The sequence below is a fragment of the Ylistrum balloti genome, unplaced genomic scaffold, assembly GCF_031769215.1.
Source record: "Ylistrum balloti isolate Yb309-2 unplaced genomic scaffold, AGI_CSIRO_Ybal_v1 Utg369650, whole genome shotgun sequence".
Taxonomy (NCBI): domain Eukaryota; kingdom Metazoa; phylum Mollusca; class Bivalvia; order Pectinida; family Pectinidae; genus Ylistrum; species Ylistrum balloti.
Genome location: NW_026781906.1, coordinates 46,841 through 72,497, shown reverse-complemented (window position 1 = coordinate 72,497; position 25,657 = coordinate 46,841). Strand labels below are relative to the sequence as shown.

General features: G+C 35.8%; 1 protein-coding gene across 1 annotated transcript in view; it reads left to right on the top strand.

Moving 5' to 3' along the window:
- LOC132556510 (uncharacterized) overlaps positions 1–25,657 on the top strand; it is a 63,189-nt gene that overhangs the window by 13,375 nt on the left and 24,157 nt on the right. Inside the window, exons 2-22 of the mRNA XM_060220923.1 lie at positions 734–789; positions 2,640–2,804; positions 3,168–3,335; positions 4,052–4,285; positions 4,976–5,146; positions 5,857–6,033; positions 6,499–6,672; positions 10,026–10,199; positions 10,842–11,018; positions 11,463–11,657; positions 11,959–12,067; positions 14,258–14,352; positions 15,143–15,336; positions 15,783–15,870; positions 16,588–16,661; positions 17,439–17,475; positions 17,764–17,861; positions 18,838–18,957; positions 19,475–19,617; positions 21,563–21,673; positions 21,927–21,981. Of these exons, the coding sequence (XP_060076906.1) occupies positions 734–789; positions 2,640–2,804; positions 3,168–3,335; positions 4,052–4,285; positions 4,976–5,146; positions 5,857–6,033; positions 6,499–6,672; positions 10,026–10,199; positions 10,842–11,018; positions 11,463–11,657; positions 11,959–12,067; positions 14,258–14,352; positions 15,143–15,336; positions 15,783–15,870; positions 16,588–16,661; positions 17,439–17,475; positions 17,764–17,861; positions 18,838–18,957; positions 19,475–19,617; positions 21,563–21,673; positions 21,927–21,981 (2,815 nt within the window). The remainder of the gene's footprint in view (positions 1–733; positions 790–2,639; positions 2,805–3,167; positions 3,336–4,051; positions 4,286–4,975; positions 5,147–5,856; positions 6,034–6,498; positions 6,673–10,025; positions 10,200–10,841; positions 11,019–11,462; positions 11,658–11,958; positions 12,068–14,257; positions 14,353–15,142; positions 15,337–15,782; positions 15,871–16,587; positions 16,662–17,438; positions 17,476–17,763; positions 17,862–18,837; positions 18,958–19,474; positions 19,618–21,562; positions 21,674–21,926; positions 21,982–25,657) is intronic.

Here is a 25,657-nt window from a genome sequence, read left to right as displayed (position 1 = left end):
CATTTCTGAAATCGGCATGTCTTTTGCGGTGGCTGTATACTACTTGTATTCCACAGACTGTCATTTGTGTCTATTATACAGGCTGTAACTTGAAGTGTCTATTTCAGCGTCCAAAACATGCTGTACCTCGTGTCAGTTTCAGAGTGGTCGATATATCTAATAACTGTGGAAAAGTTAATTTGTTATCAAAATGACATATCTAATGTATTCATCTGTATATTTACTGTCTGATAACATATTTTCGTGGGGATCAAATTTCGTGATTTGCCATGTATCATTTTTTTCTTTTATCACTTCGTTGATATAAAAATTCGTGGGTTAAGATACCCACGGACTCAATAAAAGTAGTCCAGTATATATATATATATATATATATATATATATATATATATATATATAAAAGGTCTGTAGCTTTGTGACCATTACAGAGAAATGTCACAGTGTTTGTCATTCAGTTTTTCTCAGTTGGTGTTTTATAATGATAATCTTTCTACAAACAGCTAGAACAGCTCCTACCATATCAAAAGTGCTTTCTGAAACACAAAAGACTAACGAACGAATAATTTTTTTTTAAATAAATAAAAAAACAAAACCAACGAAGATCAACAATACCTCAAGCCTACAAAACTGATAAAGGCGAAATATTACCGTTGTTGTTGTCTCAATCGATACTCAAGGCGAAAAAAAACAGTTAATGTATGTACTGATAAATAAACTTACTTTTTTGTCGTAGGCGTTGTATATTGGTGCTTACTCAACAACTGGTTGGGATTCTCTTTGTAACCGGAAGTACATTCTGACGGACGGAACTGTCTACTTCCGGACTCTGTATGTATCAGACTAGACAATCACTTTATCGATATTCTGTCTGAAACAGTACGATCTTTCTCGGAGGAAAATGAATTCGCTATTTACCCTCTTCATTGTTACTGCTTGCTGGACTTCCGGTACTGCTCAAAACGGTGAGAACATTTGCCTTTGACCTTGCATTTCATGTGTACATATCATATTTTGATCACTAACGTCGTCATAGCCGTCCATGCCACAGTGATGTGACATATTCTCTAACTGTATATTGTTAGTAAACAGTACTAATGACTTGTTCGGAGATTCTAGACATTAACGAAATCCTAACGTTGTTACTTTGCCTGATTGTGTATATTCTCAGAGTTCCTCAAGGTTGTTGCTGTCAGGTTGGGAGCATTTTTCTCACAGGAATAAAGATTTCGGTCGATCTGATTCTCTATATGTTTCATCCATTATTACAAGTCATATTTATAATTTGTTCATCATCAACTTTATAATCAGTAAAGATATAGTTAATGATGATCTTTTCTGGACTATTAGGTCACAGTGACCTAATTTGTTATCCCGTATCTTTCAGAGCAATTGATTTGTCATGGTGATCTATTCTGTGACAACAGCAGGCCTGATAGACTTTTAGGTCACAGTGACCTAATTTGTGATCCCGTATCTTTCAGAGCAATTTATTTGTGATGGTGATCTATTCTGGGGCAACAGAAGGACTGGTAGAGTATTAGGTCACAGTGACCTAATTTGTGATCCCGTATCATTCTGAGCAATTGATTTGTCATGGTGATCTATTCTGGGGCAATAGAAGGACTGGTAGAGTATTAGGTCACAGTTACCTAATTTGTGATCCCGTATCTTTCAGAGCAATTGATTTGTCATGGTGATCTATTCTTGGGCAACAGAAGGACTGGTAGAGAATTAGGTCACCGTGACCTAATTTGTTATCCCGTATTTTTCAGAGCAATTGATTTGTCATAGTGATCTATTCTGGGGCAACAGAAGGACTGGTAGATAATTAGGTCACTGTGACACATTTACTTCTGAAATTATTAGATGTGTAAATTTATTGAGTTTTGGGGAGGCCGGCCAACATAAATCATATCTAGATTTTGACATTTATTGCAACCAATGTGACGTTTCCTCAGTCTCCTCCTAGCTTTTAAAGCTTGAGTCATTAGCATCACTAAAAGGACCAAACAGCTGTAGGATGTAGTTTAATTCATTGATTGGCTCTACTCTATCTAACTCTAAATTTGTATTACATGTGTTGTTGAATTCTGATGTTTTATTGCGTCATCAACATATCTGGGTTGACACTGTATTACACATTAACCCAGACAACGAAACATAAGGAAACATAGTTTGTATTAAAGTCAGTCCCTTTTTGGCTGATGTGTCCACGCTAGCCAGTCTTTATGTAACAAAGTGGGTTTTTTTTTCGCAAATATCTATCAATATTGCATTTTTCATTTTATAACTATATCTTTTAGAAAATGACTTTATACTCCGTGTTCTAAAGTCAGACTCCAAGCTTAAACTTTGTACTTATTAACATCACGTGATTTGCCAAGATCGTGGAAGTTTTCGAGAATGAAGTGTGTGACGCTCATCCTTCAGAAACACCAATTACAAATGATGTAAACCTTTGTTTCGTTCATAATTTGCTTCGTTCCATCAACTTCGATTTCAGATAGTGTTAACGTGACAGTATTGATAAGCTATCAGTTTCATTTTCTTGAAGACTGATGCTTGTGTTGGAACAAATCCGAATGGTTGTGTATGCAATAAAAAAATCTTAATGACGATGTAAAGTTTCGTATCTACAGACTGTGCTGACCCCGTTTCGTCTGACCCCCATCTGATGATAGATACCAGAACCTACCACAATATCGTGGTATTCACATGTGACACCGGTTACAGGTTATCGTCCACGTACTACTTCGCCCAGTGTAGAGATGGTGTGTGGGATAAAACCACCCCAAGTTGTGATGGTAAGACTTAAATCACCCTTTGTAAATAAATATTCAATATTTACGTTTTTGAAAGTAAAAACTTCATTGTGAATGAAAAAGATCTGAAAGGGTAAGCGTTTTTTGTTTTTTTTTTATTATTATTATTATTATTATTTATGACACTCGTATTGTAAATCTAGGTTATGCCAAGTAAGTGATGTACTTTCCCTAATGAAACTCCGGTACAAATTATTCGTCACTAGATACAAAGTGCGCGGTGTTTAGTGCAATCCTATAACTAAATGTTACGCGAGGACATATCAAATAGTTTTGAGCTGCACAAGATCTTTTTAACCTTGGTATTCCAACTCATATGGAGTTTTGTTATTCTCTTCCGTTTAGCCGTGGAATGTAAAGTATATCAGGAGCAACTGGTGTACCCTGATAGGAAATTCTACTATGGAGACACCGTGTCGTTTTCTTGTCCCATGGAGTACGACATGAAGGGTCCGTCCATTCTTACTTGTGGCCCAGGCTCATCGTGGGACCAGGATTTACCAGAATGTATTGGTAAGATTCCAATCTTCTACAATTATTTGGAACTCCTTCTACCTCTTTCACAACATACGTTGTACCTGTTGGTACTTGTTGTTGTGTATATGAAATTTATTTTTTCTCCTTTGAGTCCTCTTTTCAGTCACGTTATAGTGTGTTTTTTAAGTGCGTGCGTGCGTGCGTGTCTCTCCTTAGACAAAATACGTTTATTGTTGTCTGTCTCGACTTAGACAAAACATGTTTATTACACCGTGCTGTTTGTTGCCTGTCTCGCCTTAGACAAAACATATTTATTACACCGTGCTGTTTGTTGCCTGTCTCGCCTTAGACAAAACATATTTATTACACCGTGCTGTTTGTTGCCTGTCTCGCCTTAGACAAAACATATTTATTACACCGTGCTGTTTGTTGCCTGTCTCGACTTAGACAAAACATATTTATTACACCGTGCTGTTTGTTGCCTGTCTCGACTTAGACAAAACATGTTTATTACACCTTGCTGTTTGTTGTCTGTCTCGACTTAGACAAAACATATTTATTACACCGTGCTGTTTGTTGCCTGTCTCGACTTAGACAAAACTTGTTTATTACACCTTGCTGTTTGTTGCCTGTCTCGCCTTAGACAAAACATGTTTATTACACCTTGCTGTTTGTTGCCTGTCTCGACTTAGACAAAACATGTTTATTACACCTTGCCGTTTGGCCACTGATATTGAATACAATACTTTCAGCCAAAGAATGCAAGTTAAAACAAAATGGAAGAGACTATAAAGGTCTGATGAACGTAACAACCTCGGGACGTGTTTGTCAGAAGTGGGCGTCACAGATACCTCATTCACACGGATACTTCACGTTAGCAGACCAAGCAAACTACTGCAGGAACCCGAACCGAAACAGTGGCGGTCCCTGGTGTTACACCACGGACCCCGGACTGCAGTGGGAGCTGTGCGACCTACCACGATGCGGTCAGTTTTTTCCTGTTTAAGGGGTATCTTCAGTAACACTTAAAAGTTATGGCAATCCTAAACTTGCTTTGTATATTCTACAAGCAACTATGGCCAATATTTTTTTCAAAATATGAAATATATTTGCTGTGTGTTTAGAATCTGTAAGAGCAATCTGTGATGAGGAATGATAGATTTGTGTTTACTGGTGTGCAATCTGCATTTTGTTTACAAAAATAAAATGCAGTTTTCACACCAGTAATAACAAAAAAGGAAAATTAATTCTGATATTTACATTTTGAAGCATTTGTTTCCTTTATTTACGACCCTGAAAAAAAACAGTCATCGTCATTCATTGGATGTAACACGCATTGACTAAACCATCCAACAACTTGTGGATCAGCAAAACAGCTGATTCCAATTTCGCGGGCAATTTTATTTTTATGAATTTTTGTGAGAGATTTTAACTATATGCATTTCCATTCACATATTGCTTTGAGCTTTCTAGCTTATTAAAAAATTAATTCATAAGATTAAAAAAATGGAACAAAAAAACGCAAAAGCAGATTCACACTGATTTTTACTGCAAGCGTATAGCGGTTAGTTTTCCTTCACACCAAACCAAACATACACACCGGAAAATAAACATACATCAATATATCAATATCATCATTATATGTATATACACACATATCAGTATGTCTGTTTTAGTCTGTGACCTTGAGCCTCGCTTTAATAGTCATTTGATAGTGGACGCAAAGGATTACTATTACGATGACCACGCCTACTTTTCGTGTGCCATGGGATACGAACTGTTGGGTACGAGAAGTCTACGGTGTCAGGCGGATGGTTCCTGGTCCGGCACATTCCCTACATGTTTAGGTCTGTAAAAATTGAACACAAAATCAATATGTCTGACAGATTATACATTGAAAACACTAAAGAGACATCAGGAGCCTTATTACATTGTAACCGTGTCATCAAATCCCCACCCTTAACAGTACGGATTAAAAACAAAGCAAGGTTGACATGTAAATAATAAACCACATCATAGCGTAATATTGGAAATAGAAATGAACCAGACGTATGAAATACATTGTAAACAACAAATTCACAAATTTCAGTCACTGATTTAGATGAAATCATTAATATGAAATATAGTTTGTGTTAGTTTTTTTTTCATCCTAAAAATGTGAATACTTCTGTCTGATTGACTGGTGCTGGTTACTCGTTAAACACGTGAATCTTTACACGTCATGTTTTAATCCATACTTCACCTGATGTAATTGTGTAATTGTTCAAAATACATTTTGAAATTATCAAATATTTACCTTTTTTTAAATTGTTTTTAATTTTTTTTTATTTATAAAACTCAAGCAATTACGATTTTCCATGGTCGTGTTTTAAGTTTTTCAACAATTAGGCCCTCATCATCACCGACGAGTCTTAGGTCCTATTAATACTAAACAGCTGTAGCATTTAGTTTCTAGTTTCGCTATATTGTATCTACAAAGTGTATTTCTAGATAAGTGTTGATAGTATCGTTTACTCCTGTGTCTTCTATACATATCTTTTATTTTGCATTATTCCAGCTATTGTTTGTCCGATCCAGTCCAATATTGACAAGAACCTGTTGTACCAGACCCGTACATATCATTTCAACGACACTTTGGAATTAACATGTGTAAATGGATTCACTCTGATCGGAAGTTCAACTTTAACTTGTCGTAGCGACAAAAGCTGGAGTTCCAGTTTCCCGATGTGTACAGGTAGCAGAGCCAGCTGTCTTGTAGAGTTGTGTGCCAACGTCTTGGTGAAACACTCCAATTCACAACGACACTCAATTCAGATTACGCTAATGACCTTTTATCATTTAAACTTGCCAAAGTATTGATTTTGATGAAATTTATTTTAAGATATTTGTATATATGCATTATGCTACGAAATGGGAATACAATTTTAGATGTAACTATCATTTTTTTACAAGAATTAAATTCACTTTGGCTAATCTTTGCTTGTTTCGTCCACTTTTGAGTTTGATCCCTCTTACCTCAGTCATCAGCTCTCGAGTGACCAAAATCGGTTTCCTTTCGAGTCATCTATAGTGTATCATGTATACGATATATGTACATCTCTCATCACCCCACTCAACTAAATGTATTATCAGTTATCTGGGACTGGACCGTGATATGAAACAGTGATTGTGAATCAGTTAAAATATGTCTCCCTTGTAGAGATACAGTGCGGAATCACAGGTCAACACCCACAACTGAGATATGAATACAAGACTTATCATTTCTCTGACAAAGTCCACTTCTCCTGTCCAGTGGGCTTCCATATGGTTGGTCAGGGAATCCTTGTCTGTACAGCTGACGGCTCCTGGAGTATGCCTTTCCCAAGTTGTAACGGTAAGTACTGAACGAATTGATATATATTTCTAACATACGGAATTGGTATTCCAGTGTAAAATATGAAATTTAATATTGATTATGGGATCGAGTTCTTCAAACACAACCAGTAGAAAAATTAGAGTGTAACGTTTCGATGACAACACGGTCACTTTCATCAGAAAAATGACCAGTATGGAGCGTACTAGCACTGACGCACGTAGTGTGCGAGATGTACGGAATCATTATAATCCCATGTACACTAAGGTCGAAAATAATGTGACGAGATGGTAACCAGATTGTAGACAAAAATACACCAGCTTGAAGAAAATTTCCAAAATCTTAATATCGACAAGTCACTGGGTTTATCAATAGGTTGTCTGTAGTTACCACAGAAGTAAGTTATTTTATTGACTAACCGTCACAGTAAATATTAATATATTCATGACGCAATTGATCACAAATTATGTTTTCTCATCGAATGCAGTCATTAGATAATTCCGTATGATACAGTCAGGCCCGGTTGCTCAAATGTTTGTTAGAGTTAACAGTGGTTAAGCGAAATTGATAACACCGAACAAACATCAGTGTTAGATTCAAATCAACACTCAAAATATATCTTCTGTTTTTAATCAAGAAATTTACATCATAACTAGCGGTCAGTGAAAATTTTCAAAAATAAACAAAATTGAGAACATTCTTGATCACTTCAAAGCTGAAGATTTGTTGAGACAGGTCAAATTCATATACCGGGTATTTGGAGCATTCATTTTGCCTTGAAGCACTTGTATTTTCTGTTGCACAACGCATTTCACTGGTCGCTGGTTAACCGTTGACTCTAACTAACCTTAAAGTAAGTAGTAGATCCTTAATGGTCAATCAGCACGTTCAGTGGTCAATTAGCACGTTTAGTGGTCAATCGGCACGTTTTAGTGGTCAATCGGCACGTTTTAGTGGCAAATCAGTACGTTTAGTGGTCCATCAGCACGTTTAGTGGTCAATCAGCAAGTTTAGTGGTCATTCAGCACGTTTTACTGGTCAATCAGCACGTTTTACTGGTCAATCAGCACGGTTTAGTGGCCAATCAGCACGTTTTACTGGTCAATCGGCACGTTTAGTAGTCAATCGGCACGTTTTACTGGTCAATCAGCACGTTTTAGTGGTCAATCAGCACGTTTAGTGGTCAATCAGCACGTTTTACTGGTCATTCAGAACGTTTTAGTGGTCAATCAGCACGTTTAGTGGTCAATCAGCACGTTTTACTGGTCAATCAGCACGTTTTAGTGGTCAATCAGCACGTTTTAGTGGTCAATCAGCACGTTTAGTGGTCAATCAGCACGTTTTAGTGGTCAATCAGCACGTTTTACTGGTCAATCAGCACGTTTTTGTGGTCAATCAGCACGTTTTAGTGGTCAATCAGCACGTTTTAGTGGTCAATCAGCACGTTTTAGTGGTCAATCAGCACGTTTTAGTGGTCATTCAGCACGTTTTACTGGTCAATCAGCACGTTTTAGTGGTCAATCAGCATGTTTTACTGGTCAATCAGCACGTTTAGTAGTCAATCAGCACGTTTTAGTGGTCAATCAGCACGTTTTACTGGTCAATCAGCCCGTTTAGTGGTCAATCAGCAAGTTTAGTGGTCATTCAGCACGTTTTACTGGTCAATCAGCACGTTTTACTGGTCAATCAGCACGGTTTAGTGGCCAATCAGCACGTTTTACTGGTCAATCGGCACGTTTAGTAGTCAATCGGCACGTTTTACTGGTCAATCAGCACGTTTTAGTGGTCAATCAGCACGTTTAGTGGTCAATCAGCACGTTTTACTGGTCATTCAGAACGTTTTAGTGGTCAATCAGCACGTTTAGTGGTCAATCAGCACGTTTTAGTGGTCAATCAGCACGTTTTAGTGGTCAATCAGCACGTTTTAGTGGTCAATCAGTACGTTTAGTGGTCAATCAGCACGTTTTAGTGGTCAATCAGCACGTTTTGCTGGTCAATCAGCACGTTTTAGTGGTCAATCAGCACGTTTTACTTGTCAATCAGCACGTTTTACTGGTCATTCAGCACGTTTTACTGGTCAATCAGCACGTTTTACTGGTCAATCAGCACGTTTTAGTGGTCAATCAGCACGTTTAGTGGTCAATCAGCACGTTTTAGTGGTCAATCAGCACGTTTTACTGGTCAATCAGCACGTTTTTTTGGTCAATCAGCACGTTTTAGTGGTCAATCAGCACGTTTTACTGGTCAATCAGCACGTTTTAGTGGTCAATCAGCACGTTTAGTGGTCAATCAGCACGTTTTAGTGGTCATTCAGCACGTTTTACTGGTCAATCAGCACGTTTTAGTGGTCAATCAGCATGTTTTACTGGTCAATCAGCACGTTTAGTAGTCAATCAGCACGTTTTAGTGGTCAATCAGCACGTTTTACTGGTCAATCAGCCCGTTTAGTGGTCAATCAGCACGTTTTACTGGTCAATCAGCACGTTTTAGTGGTCAATCAGCACGTTTTAGTGGTCAATCAGCACGTTTAGTGGTCAATCAGCACGTTTTACTGGTCAATCAGCACGTTTTAGTAGTCAATCAGCACGTTTTACTGGTCAATCAGCACGTTTTACTGGTCAATCAGCACGTTTTACTGGTCAATCAGCACATTTAGTGGTCAATCAGCACGTTTTACTGGTCAATCAGCACGTTTAGTGGTCAATCAGCACGTTTTACTGGTCAATCAGCACGTTTTAGTGGTCAATCAGCACGTTTAGTGGTCAATCAGCACGATTAGTGGTCAATCAGCACGTTTTACTAGTCAATCAGCACGTTTTAGTGGTCAGTCAGCCCGTTTAGTGGTCAATCAGCACGTTTTAGTGGTCAATCAGCACGTTTTAGTGGTCAATCAGCACGTTTTAGTGGTCAATCAGTTGAAATCAAGTATTGATACATTCACTTTTGTGGTGCCAAGAAGAAAAAATCACATTTATCCATAATCTTGAAGCACATTCGATACTCACCAGTACAGAACTTCCTCAGTAGCAAAAAAACTGAAGGAAATGAAAATTTTCCTTTATCTGTGTAGTACATAAGCATATGTTTATGAAAATAGGTGAAAATAAAGAATTTTGTTTACATCTGCCTGTAAAAATCCCACTTGCCTATATCAATTTATTTTAATCGATGTCTCATTGAATTGATGGCAGTTCGATAACGGAATCAAACTCTCGTGACTTACTTCATATTATTTTGTTGGTTCACTTAGCTAATTGCTCATTGAAATGCACGTGTATTTTTAATGGTGTTGACGTCCTATCGCTCCCAATCAAACAACCATACCGTCCCACCCTGTTTTCAGTAATAACATTATCACACCTTTTTATCCCTAGCTGTTATATGCCCCTCTCCTGGTGAGGAACAACACTTTTTGTTTGCTGAAAAGTCGTACGGGTATGGTGACTCTATCACACTTACCTGTCAATCTGGTTATATTATGGAAGGATCTTCGACCCTGAGGTGTCGGACAGACGGACGTTGGGACTCGGATTTGCCTATATGTCGGGGTACGTATTGTGTTGTATGTTAAAAGTTACAAGAACTTGTTAATAATTCTACACTCTCTCGTGCTTCCTAAACAAGGGCAGTCTGTATTAATCGTGCTTTCCTTCTACCAATCCAGTTATCGTAAACAAATTAATTTAGCAACGATACGACGAAGGGAAATGCGGAAAAAATAGTGAAAAAAGGAGAGCGTTCACTGTAATGCCATTTCATTTTTCTCCGGCTCCCAACAACAAGCAAAGCAAATGAGTACATAATATCCGGATTTCGGTCATTGTAACTTAATAAATTGACAAATATATATATCCGAAATTATACCATTATCTTCAAAAAAGTTATTTGAAATATTAGAATGAAATTTATCATGACAATTTTAGTTTTTAAGCATTTTCCATGTCTTAAAAAGGAATGCAACCCTAATTTTTTAAATTAAAATAGTTGTAACAAAAATGGAGAATATTTTCTTAATGAACTACACTGTATATGATTCATGTATGTAACTTTCTGCGGTTTAAGTTTATTTTCTACAAATCTGAAACCATTCATTACTTCAGCTAAAATCTTGAAATCTCGTATCGACTTCGTATTGTGTAAATCTGATGCTATATGTACAAGAAATCCGTATCGTATCTCACTCTCCGCAGCGATATCTTGTCCCACCCCAGTAACTACGGACGAACACTTATTACTGACAGACATGGAATACCGATATACGGACGAGCTGCATCTCTCCTGCGATCAGGGGTACCGTGTAGACGGACGAACCTCACTATTGTGTCAGGCTAACGGGACCTGGGATGGACAGCTTCCTGTCTGTCACCGTGAGTATTATTAACATCCTAGACTCCTAATGTCCATCCTATTCCGAATTGCTTTTTGCTTTATGATCATTCTGGTTCTGTGGTAAGAATGCAATTATAAACGATTAGATTAGTTTCGTTTGAAGATGATTTATTTTTTATTTTACTAATTTGCCTTTAGTTGGTCGGTTACTGGTTTTCCGTCTCCTTGACGCGTTCTATTTATAAGCTGTCAATTTGACTTTAATATACCATTGGCAAATATCAACTACAGCAATACTGCTGAAAGTAGTTACAGTTTAATGTGTTCATGAATAAACGGGGAAATCAGACTACCATGGACTGAGAAAATTCACTTTTTCTTCAGATATCCATATTTTTAAAACGACAGGAGAAAACAGATGTTAATCTGTCGTGTGTAAAGTTCCAATGGCATTTATCAAAAACTGTTTTTGCCTTGTACAGAACTAGCGGCATGCCCCGTATTTACATTGTACGACACAGTGACAGTATCAAACGCATCCGGCGAGAAGACTCACTATTTCGGGACAAACGTGGGGTTCAGCTGCTCTTCTGGATACATCATAGCAGGTCCAACATCTATCACTTGTCAGGAAGACGGAACATGGAATTCGTTACCACCTCGCTGTATCACTGCAGGTAAATATTGTATAGTGTAAAAACCATCTAAAGGGGATTCTGTCCTAAAGTCTCTGGTAAGACGTGATAATTCTGGTGTTCATCATCATTGACGGGTCTGTTGCTAGCTGTGATAATTCTGGAATCCTTCATCATCATTTCTAGATCTTTTTGTGACCAATACACTTTCAAACATTAAAGAAAGACATTAAAACATGCCGAGTGCTTCCAGAAAATCACATTTTCGTTTTATGTTTTGTTTGCTGTTGATTTAAGACAGTTGGACTGTTTTCTATATAAATTCTGAAATGTTTTATTGTAGAATCTCAGCAAGCAGATATGATGTCATCTGGTCTAGGAGCTGGTCTCATTTCAACCTTTGTAGTACTCATCGTGTGTTTCGTTGTCGCCCTGCTGATAATAAACAAAAGGTTCTGTACGATGTCACTGTCAAAGATAGTTTTAACTTTTTGGAACAGTATTCCAGAGGATACTGTATCTCTCGGGCAAATATATGTTAAATCCTAAATGAAACACGACATACAGAAAGTATTCTATACTAAAAGGATAAAGAAACGCAGGGTGAACTTTAAACCAGAAATTAAGTGTGATATCGGACTCCAGTTAAAACGAAATTTTGTATACTTACAGATAAATTAAAGCTTAAAAAATTCCAAAGAAACGCAGGGTGAACTTTAAACCAGAAATTAAGTATGATATCGGGCTTCATTTAAAACGAAATTTTGTATACTTACAGATAAATTAAAGCTTAAAAAATTCCAAAGTCTGTATTTTGCATCTGACAATTGGTTTAGAAGTACTAACGATTAAATTGAATGGACCCATAGGATTTTGAAATTGAAATTGAACTGAGTCATCAATATCTTGTGTGTCCGCCGTTTGCTGTGGTCACGGCCCTTATTCTTCTAGTCATAGAGTTCATGAGAGCGTTAATCCGTCTTATGGGGAAGTTGTCCCACTTTTCAATCAAAGCTCTGGTCAACTGCTCTCGAGTAGCAGTGGGTGGCTGGCGCTTTCGAACCTGTCTATCCAACTGGTCCCAAAGATGCTCGATCGGGGACAAATCAGAGCTATATGGCGGCCAATCTAGTGGTTGAATGCTGTTGTTGACCAGAAAGACTTGGCAAATCCTTGCTATGTGGGGCCTAGCATTATCCTGCTGGAGAGTTAGATTATGCTGCTGTAAGAAAGGGATAAAATTGGGGTCGGAGGATCTCATCTCTATACTTAGCTGCTGTTAAATTGCCATCAATAACAACCAATTGTGATTTTAACCCGTGTGAGATTCCTCCCCACACCATTACTGAACCGCCCCCATACCTATCCCTCTCTACAACGCAAGCGTCCGTAAAACGTTCGCCACGGCGTCGGTACACACGTTGACGGCCGTCAGATCGATAAAGACAGAGTCGAGACTCGTCCGTCAAGAAAACTTGTCTCCACTGCCTCAGTGGAAACCGTCGTGGAGCATGTGCAGCGACCCAGGCCATACGACGCTGACGTCGATCAGGGGTAAGGTGTGGACCTACGTAGGGGCGACGTGCTCTTACACCAACTTCTCGTAATCGATTCCTTACAGTTATAGGACGCCCATGATTTTCACGAACATTAAGTGCACTCTCAACGGCAGTAAGGCGCCGATTACGCACCTGAGAGACGACGATATAGCGATCCTGACGTCGTGACGTTACGCGCGGTCGTCCTGACCTAGGTCGATCGGCCAATCGCCCAGTTTCCCGAAGACGTCTTACAAGACGTTCTATGGTGGAAACATTAACACCAAAGTGCCTAGCAACCTGATTTTGCAGCTGTCCTTGCATCAGCATCTGAATGGCCTGACCCCTATGAACTTCTGTGAGTCGTGCATTTCTTAAAACGAATCAAATTCTCAATCAATTTTAGGGAAGCAGTTGGCCTGTATAAAGACTAACGAAGAGTGACTAGACCAACGCTGCATGAGACCAGAACAACACGGTGCACGAGATTCTTGTTTTTTCCTTCCTCCATTTACCAGAGCTGCGCACTGTACCGTGACTAAATTTTCGATACATGACAAGGTGTAATATGACCTAATTACTCAATCCACAAAGTTTCACTTTATTTGGAGAACGCGTTTTCAAAATATCGGAATAAATATTACCCTGCGTTTCTTTATCCTTTCAGTATATATACATTAGTAAGAATTCAAATAACCTACAATGTATTTTTACTATAAAGTCAGGTGTAGATAAAGCAAGTACAGCCGAACCTCATTATCTCGAAGTCGATGTAACCGTGAAAAAACTTTATCGAGAATTCGATTTAAGGAAAATTTGAATGCACAGTGTGTTTACCCGGGACTGACGAATTACTTCGAGTTATACCGGGTCTTCGAGTTATACCGGGTCTTCGAGTTATAAAAGTTCGGGATAATGAGGTTCAACTGCACATGAATACATATATCATGATTCCCTGTGAAGGATTTCATTACGTTTGGGTAGTGGTTTTGTAGTATGAGTCTAGTTTATTGATGATATCTGTATAATAGGGTTTGTTCGGCTTAATGTAAAAAAATATATCGATGAAAATATATTTGTATGTGTATAACCACAACGTTTCAGGAGGAAGATGAAGAGACAAAATGAGGTCCAATACCCAGTACGAAGAAAGTCTTCATTCAAAAGAAATTATGCAGAAATGGATTCCGATATTTCTGGTAATGTATAATGGCATTACTTAAACTAGTTTTCGTTTCCATTTTAAAGATAACATATGCATTTTAATATCAATAATGTTTTCAGAGATTAAAAGATTGTTGTGAACAACTCCACCATCGACATGTTCATGTTTAATATCGTTTAAACTAGTTATGGTTTGTTTATTTCATCATCGACATGTTTAATAATGATATCATTATAAATAACATATTTGACAGTATTTTGACTAAATATGTTTTGATCCATTTCATAATATATTTTTAATGATATATTTGACAGTATTTTGACTAAATATGTTCTGATCAATTTCATAATATATTTTTAATGACATATTTGACAGTATTTTGACTAAATATGTTTTGATCAATTTCATAATATATTTCTAAATAACATATTTGACAGTATTTTGACTAAATATGTTTTGATCAATTTCATAATATATTTTTAATGACATATTTGACAGTATTTTGACTAAATATGTTCTGATCAATTTCATAATATATTTCTAAATAACATATTTGACAGTATTTTGACTAAATATGTTTTGATCAATTTCATAATATATTTTTAATGACATATTTGACAGTATTTTAACTAAATATGTTTTGATCAATTTCATAATATATTTCTAAATGACATATTTGACAGTATTTTGACTAAATATGTTTTGATCAATTTCATAATATATTTTTAATGACATATTTGACAGTACTTTGACTAAATATGTTGTGATCAATTTCATAATGTATTTCTAAATGATATGTTTGACAGTATTTTGATTTCTTTCAGATGACTACGATTCATTCAGTGATAGTTTCGATAATATAGATGACAGGGTGATGCAGGCGAAAGAGGTTTCTAACACTTACTATGAATTTAACCCTCTCTCCAAGGTGCCCGAGGGAATGATAGCTGTAGACACACTAGGAGTATTCGTGAAGAGGGATCTGAGAGTTGAGGGTTACGTTACCTCAACATTCGCAGTAAATATTTCGGTTTAATTTTCAGATAAGAAACATGTATTAGAATACGATTTCAGAATAAACCAGGTTGTGTATGTCAACTAAACGTCTGAAATGTACTATCGCTTTCTGTATACTCATAGAGGCTTGGCCTTATCAGAAGTTGTAAACCTGATCTACCTGCCTACAGAAAAGTAATATTTGTTGTTTTTTCTCAGTATCTTTTCATCGATATATCAATAGTTCAATTTATCCAAAAAAACTTCATTAGATATATAAATTTATAATAAATGTGATAAATGCTTTGTTTACTTCTAAGTACAGTATTTATCATTCAATTACCGTTGTTTAGATGTTGTGACAAATGTTGAACAAAATATATTTTCCTTGTTAACGATGATAAGTGTTGGTTTTGGTATATATACGTTTGATGGGCATTACGATGTAAATTAATTTGTCATCAACAGAAATTTAAAGAAGGTTTACAAGAACAAGCAAACGTTGCCAACCTGCCAGAGAACAAGTCTAAAAATAGATACAAACAAGTGTTTCCGTGTAAGTACACAATTATTTAATCTACAAATAAACTGGAGGAAAACATCAACATCGACCGATTAAAGCAGCTTAAATCATGTACATGTACAACCCATAATATCAAATATTAACCTAGCCTAGAATATCAACTCATTGTCAAAAACTTTCGTATTTTGACAGTACTTACCATACATTTAAAACCATCAAGCCGAGCTGCTGTAGAGTCCGCTTGTTTCCTTCTGACGTCAGATTCCTATCGATGTCACACCTGGTCTTATTCTCCTTTTACTTTCCCAGCAGTCTCCGTTTATATCTTACATTTGTTCATATGGTGATCTTCGAATCTATGTTTGAGACATGATTCCGTCAACATGTCGGTATGATCATCGTTGTTATTTGTCAATGTTGAATATCATGTTAACTTGTGGATTGTCATTGTTGTTTGTTTGTTTTACAAACTTTGTTCCCCCGAGTTCAGTAACACATCTCCATGATATATCTCTGTGTATAATGTATGTACAATGTGGGTTTTCTTGTGTCGCACTGGTCCAGGTTTGTTTTCTCCTTAACACTGCAGTTTCGATGTATATTTTCCAATAATTGAAATGTTTTCTGCGATAAAGAATCCTCCTGGAATTTAACCGCTTTGTTGCGTATAATCTTTCCGTTACGATGTTGCGTTTAGGGCTCCAATTTGCGTTGAGATGAAATTGTACTTTACTATCTCCTTCCATTTAGACGATTCCACCCGTGTTTGTCTGGAGAAAGAAAATGGCGATACCTCCGATTATATTAATGCGAGCTACATAAATGTAAGTACCACAGTCACAGCAACAACTTTCCTGTCGGGAACAGTGTAATATTTATCATAGGAATCAGGAATAATTGAGATGATATAGAATACTTCATTTAAGATACTTATACTTTAAAAGGTGGGAATACTGTAGAATAGATTTACAACGATGGTGGTTTTTTTTCCATTTTTTGTTTTTGTTTTTGTTTTTGTTTTTTTTTATTATTATTTTATTATTGTTTATTTCTGTTTATTTGTTTGTTGTTGTTGTTTTAAAGATATCTCGAGATTACAATGCATGGCGAATGTTCTGGTAAAAGCAAATGCAGTACATATGGCTTTTTGAGAAATGATATATAATCTGAGGACCAGACAGGAAGAAGTCGTGATTTTTACGTTGTATTGCAAGTGTTATAAGCATGCATCCTCGATATTCCAGAGGTTACGATCACTATCGCTCTCTGCACTCCTGGAACATGTGGCAAAATCTAAGGTCCCACGTGCGGACAAGACGAAAAGACTAGTTTGATCCTTTTTTGTACATCAAACGAATCTGAAGGTCTCACAATGGTACATTGCAATGGTTTTGAAATTGCGTGTCGCTCCTTTGAATCTTCAAAAGAAGCATATCAGCTTGTGATTGGTCAGTGGTGTTTTTCCTGGAACCAATCTAGTTACTTCGCTTGTGCCCTCCATTTTTCAGTGACAGTGATCGTAACTCCTGGAGTATCGAGGATGAGAAGCGTGGTAACAAAGTTTTATAATACTATTTATATATTTTTTTTTATTTCTGAAGGGATACGAGAAAACCCATCAATACGTGGCTGCCCAAGGTATCTATACTTTAATCACTTCGTATAACATCTTCTATTTTACAGGATTACATACTGCGTGTGTGGTAACACACTAGGAACGTCGTGTGCACACGTCGTGTAACACTGCGTGATCCCACCACTGTAACATATATAAATTATACCCTAAATGTTTATCAACAGATCTAATTTAAAAATCAATCTTGATGCCATCTAAAAGCTTATACACATATTTAATCTTAAAAAAAAAACAAAAACAAAAAAAACTTTGATGCCGTCTATTCATATTTCATTTTCCGGGGAATTCAGGGCCAATGGACAGTACAGTAAATGATTTTTGGAGAATGGTGTGGCAGCTTGGCAGTACCAAAATTGTGATGCTGACAAATCTGACTGAAAACGGGAAGGTAGGATTCCATGATCATAACAAGCATAAGAGGCAGGAACGTGTTGGAAAGTAATTTATTTAACGTCACACAAAACAAGAGTGTAACTATAATTAGGTGACAGTGAGATTATGGTTTATTTCTAGTTAATTTGATCACGATAGTAAGCTACTCACAAGAATCGAATTGTGATGTTTTTAATGGATAGGAACACAATTTGGTAAGAGAGGTATAATGGATATGAACACAATTTGGTAAGAGAGGTATAATGGATATGAACACAATTTGGTAAGAGAGGTATAATGGATATGAACACAATTTGGTAAGAGAGGTATAATGGATATGAACACAATTTGGTAAGAGAGGTATAATGGATATGAACGCAATTTGATAAGAGAGGTATAATGGATATGAACACAATTTGATAAGAGAGGTGGTAAGAGAGGTATAATGGATATGAACGCAATTTGATAAGAGAGGTATAATGGATATGAACACAATTTGGTAAGAGAGGTATAATGGATATGAACACAATTTGGTAAGAGAGATATAATGGATATGAACACAATTTGGTAAGAGAGGTATAATGGATATGAACGCAATTTGATAAGAGAGATATAATGGATATGAACACAATTTGGTAAGAGAGATATAATGGATATGAACGCAATTTGATAAGAGAGGTATAATGGATATGAACACAATTTGATAAGAGAGGTATAATGGATATGAACACAATTTGGTAAGAGAGGTATAATGGATATGAACACAATTTGGTAAGAGAGATATAATGGATATGAACACAATTTGGTAAGAGAGGTATAATGGATATGAACACAATTTGATAAGAGAGATATAATGGATATGAACACAATTTGGTAAGAGAGGTATAATGGATATGAACACAATTTGATAAGAGAGGTATAATGGATATGAACACAATTTGGTAAGAGAGGTATAATGGAAAACACGAGTGATTTCAATGGTTCATTTCCAGTCAAAATGCAAACAGTACTGGCCTAACAGAGGGAGTGAACAGTTCAGTTCTATAACAGTCAGTTTGGAAAAAGAAGAGAGTCTTGCAACGTTTATGATCAGACACTTAAAAGTGCAAAAAGTAAGTATATTGTGTATATTCACCAAACTTCACACTGTCTCCACAGTTAGGAAACGTTATGCCCCACCATTGTTTCGTGATTTTCTTGTGTAGTGTACCTTTATAGGTAAAACTGTAAAAAAAAACATATTTGATGAAAAAAAAAACAGAAAATACCAATATGTCAACATAATGATATTCCAAACTCAAATTCAATAAAACCATTGCAAACAAATGAAAAAAAGAAAAATTTACACGAAGACTCCTGAATATATACAAGAAGAATAAAACCAGGTGTTCCGAAAGAGTAAACGTCTTCTGCTTCCTCACGACACTCGCGATGTAAATCCTGTTGTATTCAATAGTTAATGTCACGTTCTCAAAGACAAAAAAGGTAAAAAAAAAAAAAAAAACCAATAGACAAACCAAAAGATCTTGAAAAACTAGAATTTAGTGCCTCAAAAACATAACAATAAATTTTCTTGATGTCTTTTCACTAATTCATTTCTCACGGATATATTGCCTTTTATAAACACAGGGTAATATGACAAGAGCAGTAACTATGTTCCACTACACAGCCTGGCCGGATCAGAAAGCCCCACCTAGTGCTTCATCCCTTGTCCAGTTCTACCGGAAAGTAGAGACGCAGGTATTGGAGGTGCCTATAGTCGTGCATTGCAGGTAAATGTAGTTGTACATTAGCTGGTTACTAATGACGAAGGTCAATATCTATTTCTAAAAGTCGCGTTTCCGTACATTTGCATTCACACCAGAAATTCATTGTCAGTTAAATCTCAATAAAGTTACCAGTTTTTAGAATATAGTCTTATTTTAGTAAAAGGGCTCATATCAGTAAAGCGAGCTGTGTTCTATGCTATTCAAATCCTGTTTGGATGTAGCAAAGAGCAAATTGATACATCGGTAAATGATCAGTATTAATAAAAAGGACTATAATTCTTACTTTTTTCAGAAAAGTTTATGCATTTTCTTTTACCCAAAATCCTGCACGGGCACTATTTCCAAACATACCTCGCATTCATTGGCAATCAATTATAAATTGAAAACGGTTACGCTTATGAGATATAGCAATGTCATCAAATAGTGGTACTGCTGTTGTATACTAAAGTGTGTATAACTGACTAAACCTTTAGCCTCAAACAGGTATCAAAACATAAATAAGTACCTATATAATTTCTTGTGGCAGTGAAAAAGATGTTTCGGTATCAAAATAGATTTAAAGCAGCTGTTGAAAAGAGTTGAAAAACAACATTTTTAAACATAACGATCATGATATCGCTTACATGAACTTCAATAACACTGATTGTGTGACGCCGTAGTGCTGGGATAGGGCGGACGGGCACGTACATCGCCTTGGCATGCTTGGTTCAGGAAGCAGCTGCCACTGGTTACGTCAGCGTCACGCGCTGCGTGGAAACGCTGCGTAGACAGAGACTCAACATGGTTCAGACTGCGGTATGTATTCTGCTTTATGTATCCAAACTGACATGAATAGGTCATATTATCAGTACTCTATAACCTTTCCGATATAAACGACTGTTACATACCAGCAGGTGATATCTAATCGCGGTATTTAAAAGGTCAACTTCATATAATGTAAACGACATGATTATGTGAAAATGTCATTGTCCCATTGAAGAATCACCTCTCTATGTTATAAACGTAATCGTTCTATGTTATAAACGTCACCTCTCTATGCCATAAACGTAATCATTCTATGTTATAAACATTATCAATCTATGTTATAAACGTCATCACTCTTTTTTATAAGCGTCATCACTCTATGTTATAAACGTCAGTATTATGCCATGGACATACTTTTTAATGTCAACGATTCTTGATATAAACCACATGGAATTGTCTTATAAACTTATTTGTAGCGTGTAACAATCATCGTTGTACGAATACTTCTACCCTTTATGTATAAACACTTATATTAAGACAAATACGATATTGCACATTCCAATCAAAGTTATTCCACTTTCTAAACGTCGGTAAACTTTGACAGCTTTAAACATATACAGATATAAAAGTCCTTTCACAGCAGATTTCAAATTAACATATAGACTACAAATTACTATAAAATGTGTTAACCAATGATTGATTGATATTTGCCGTCCATTTTTTTCCATTTCATGTGGAATGAATGTAAAACATCGGATTTTTGTCGTCTCATCGTGCAAAGTGCAAATGTTCTTTTAGACTTATAACGGTATATATATGTATCTCGGTTTTATACCCGGTATGCGATATGTTATATTTGTATAAAAAAAAGAGAGAGATAATGTACATTAAATCTGCGTCACAGAATTTCGATGAAAATTTGAATCGATTCCCTCGAAGATGACGGAAACGTCATCATATAGTATCATGAATGCCACTTAGTTGAGATTAAACTAAGAAATGAGGTAAGTAAAGCCATTATAGTTAAGCTTGACATGACTTTTAAGTAAGTGTTACTAAAATGAGTCAGAATTCTTATCTTGTATAACAACTTAGAATTGCCACATAGTTTTAGACACATGTAATGAACTGAACAGCTTGTAGGTATGATTTGTGGTAAAATTCTCAAATGAATTACACTTACCTCCCTTTATACACTCTCTAGAAACAATTCGAGTTTATTCACGAGGCCCTGCTTGAACATCTACACGGTTATACAGCAATACCAGTCGGCGTGTTTAGGGAAACCTTCCGACAATTACAGGTGGAATATGAGGTGAGTTCCTTTCAATAAAGGCTGTGTAACTGTACATATATCTGTGTAAATTGAAACACTTAACTTTTACAATGTCATAAAGTTTCTGTGGTACACACCAGAGTTTATCACATAGTTATGTGTTCTGTTGAGTATATGAAACAGGGTTTTGTACTTCTTTCGAGTTTCTATGGTAGATGTAAGAAATTATCACACAGAGTTTTTGTATTCTGTCGTTTTTTTTTTTTTTTTGTTTTTTTTTGTTTTTCGGTAGATGTAAGAGTTTATCACAAAGAGTTTTTGTATTCTGTCGTGTTTCTGTGGTAGATGTAAGAGTTTATCACAAAGAGGTAGATGTAAGAGTTTATCACAAAGAGTTTTTGTATTCTGTCGTGTTTCTGTGGTAGATGTAAGAAATTATCACACAGAGTTTTTGTATTCTGTCGTTTTTTTTTTTTTTTTTTTGTTTTGTTTTGTTTTGTGGTAGATGTAAGAGTTTATCACAAAGAGTTTTTGTATTCTGTCGTGTTTCTGTGGTAGATGTAAGAAATTATCACAAAGAGTTTTTGTATTCTGTCGTTTTTTTTTTTTTTTTTTTTTTTTTTTTTTTTTGGTAGATGTAAGAGTTTATCACAAAGAGTTTTTGTATTCTGTCGTGTTTCTGTGGTAGATGTAAGAGTTTATCACAAAGAGTTTTTGTATTCTGTCGTGTTTCTGTGGTAGATGTAAGAGTTTATCACAAAGAGTTTTTGTATTCTGTCGTGTTTCTGTGGTAGAAGTTTATCAAAAAAGAGTTTTGTGTTCTGTTGAGTTTCTATCGTAGATATAAGATGTTTATCACATTGAATTTTATAATTCTATTGATTTCCTCTGTGGTAAATATCAGGGTTATTTTTTTTTACTCAAATAAGTACGTCTATTGAACCACTGTAGTTGGTGTCATAGGGGATCCGGAGAAGGGAGGTGCGCAGATATCTGTATTCGTAAAATATTTCGGAGCTACGCCCCTTAGCAGACGTTGAAAAGTTCATTGCAATTGGCGTTATCCCTTGGTAATCACATCGTCGAAACAGTAACTTTTACTATCAAAAATATTTCTCGTTTCACCATCGATGTTCTTTGGTTTTCATTCTATTGTAAAATTTCATAACTGCTGTCAAGTACGTGAGAACTGGTTCAGAAGATAGGTGCAGGCAGCCTAGTCCTTTTATTTTATAACATTCATTACACCTTCTCACCCAAAATCTTGGATCTTCCTTTTGGCATTAGACTCAATTACACACAGTCTTGTAGCTGTAGATATAACACTTCATTATACACAGTTTTGGGACACCGTAATTTATATGCAACACAGCCCTTTAATTATATCTTAATTCATCGATAAATTGACATCATAATGTGTAACACAGTGCTCCAGATAGCCTGCGTGAATGCGTTTTCACGCACAATATTTCTAATTTCACGCTAGGAAAAAAATAAGAATTGCGTCATTAACCCGTGCGAAATCCGGACTCTGCGTCAATGTCCGGCTCCAATATTACGTAGTTAGAAAACTCAATAATCTAAGTCAAACAGACACTTATCAAGTAAACGAAACTCGTAACAAGCGCTTTCTTGATCGTGATTATAAACCAGTCGCATAGCAAATATGGCGCTGTCAAAAATGTTTACAAATTCAGTGTTACCCTAATATGGAAAAACCCATACACTTGATGAAGGCAGGGGTGAAAAAACCCCTCAATTTATAAAGGTAGGAGTGAAAACCCCACATGTCAAAAAGTTATCTGGAGCACTGTAACATTAACGTTTAAGTATTTGTCCACTGCCGTGTCTGATAATGAACCCCCCGTAATTATTTGTCTACCTCGAAGTATGAGGATAATATGAACATTCAAAATATATATATAAATGGATCCTCGTCTTCATATAAGACTTAATCATACACGATGTTGTACAGTTATTGATTTCCGTGGTAGATAAAGGACTTTATTATACACAATGTTGTACATTATTGATTTCCGTGGTAGATAAAGGATTTTATTATACACAATGTTGTACAGTTATTGATTTCCGTGGTAGATAAAGGTCTGTATTATACACAATGTTGTACAGTTATTGATTTCCGTGGTAGATAAAGGTCTGTATTATACACAATGTTGTACAGTTATTGATTTCCGTGGTAGATAAAGGACTTTATTATACACAATGTTGTACAGTTATTGATTTCCGTGGTAGATAAAGGACTTTATTATACACAATGTTGTACTTTATTATACACAATGTTGTACAGTTATTGATTTCCGTGGTAGATAAAGGACTTTATTATACACAATGTTGTACAGTTATTGATTTCCGTGGTAGATAAAGGACTTTATTATACACAATGTTGTACAGTTATTGATTTCCGTGGTAGATAAAGGACTTTATTATACACAATGTTGTACAGTTATTGATTTCCGTGGTAGATAAAGGTTGATTATACACAATGTTGTACAGTTATTGATTTCCGTGGTAGATAAAGGACTTTATTATACACAATGTTGTACAGTTATTGATTTCCGTGGTAGATAAAGGTCTTTATTATACACAATGTTGTACAGTTATTGATTTCCGTGGTAGATATACCACTTTATTATACACAATGTTGTACAGTTATTGATTTCCGTGGTAGATAAAGGTCTGTATTATACACAATGTTGTACAGTTATTGATTTCCGTGGTAGATAAAGGACTGTATTATACACAATGTTGTACATTATTGATTTCCGTGGTAGATAAAGGATTTTATTATACACAATGTTGTACAGTTATTGATTTCCGTGGTAGATAAAGGACTTTATTATACACAATGTTGTACAGTTATTGATTTCCGTGGTAGATAAAGGACTTTATTATACACAATGTTGTACAGTTATTGATTTCCGTGGTAGATAAAGGACTTTATTATACACAATGTTGTACAGTTATTGATTTCCGTGGTAGATAAAGGACTTTATTATACACAATGTTGTACAGTTATTGATTTCCGTGGTAGATAAAGGACTTTATTATACACAATGTTGTACAGTTATTGATTTCCGTGGTAGATAAAGGACTTTATTATACACAATGTTGTACAGTTATTGATTTCCGTGGTAGATAAAGGACTGTATTATACACAATGTTGTACAGTTATTGATTTCCGTGGTAGATATAAGACTTTATTATACACAATGTTGTACAGTTATTGATTTCCGTGGTAGATAAAGGACTTTATTATACACAATGTTGTACAGTTATTGATTTCCGTGGTAGATAAAGGACTTTATTATACACAATGTTGTACAGTTATTGATTTCCGTGGTAGATAAAGGACTTTATTATACACAATGTTGTACAGTTATTGATTTCCGTGGTAGATAAAGGACTTTATTATACACAATGTTGTACAGTTATTGATTTCCTGGGTAGATAAAGGACTTTATTATACACAATGTTGTACAGTTATTGATTTCCGTGGTAGATAAAGGACTTTATTATACACAATGTTGTACAGTTATTGATTTCCGTGGTAGATAAAGGACTTTATTATACACAATGTTGTACAGTTATTGATTTCCGTGGTAGATAAAGGACTTTATTATACACAATGTTGTACAGTTATTGATTTCCGTGGTAGATAAAGGACTTTATTATACACAATGTTGTACAGTTATTGATTTCCGTGGTAGATAAAGGACTTTATTATACACAATGTTGTACAGTTATTGATTTCCGTGGTAGATAAAGGACTTTATTATACACAATGTTGTACAGTTATTGATTTCCGTGGTAGATAAAGGACTTTATTATACACAATGTTGTACAGTTATTGATTTCCGTGGTAGATAAAGGACTTTATTATACACAATGTTGTACAGTTATTGATTTCCGTGGTAGATAAAGGACTTTATTATACACAATGTTGTACAGTTATTGATTTCCGTGGTAGATAAAGGACTTTATTATACACAATGTTGTACAGTT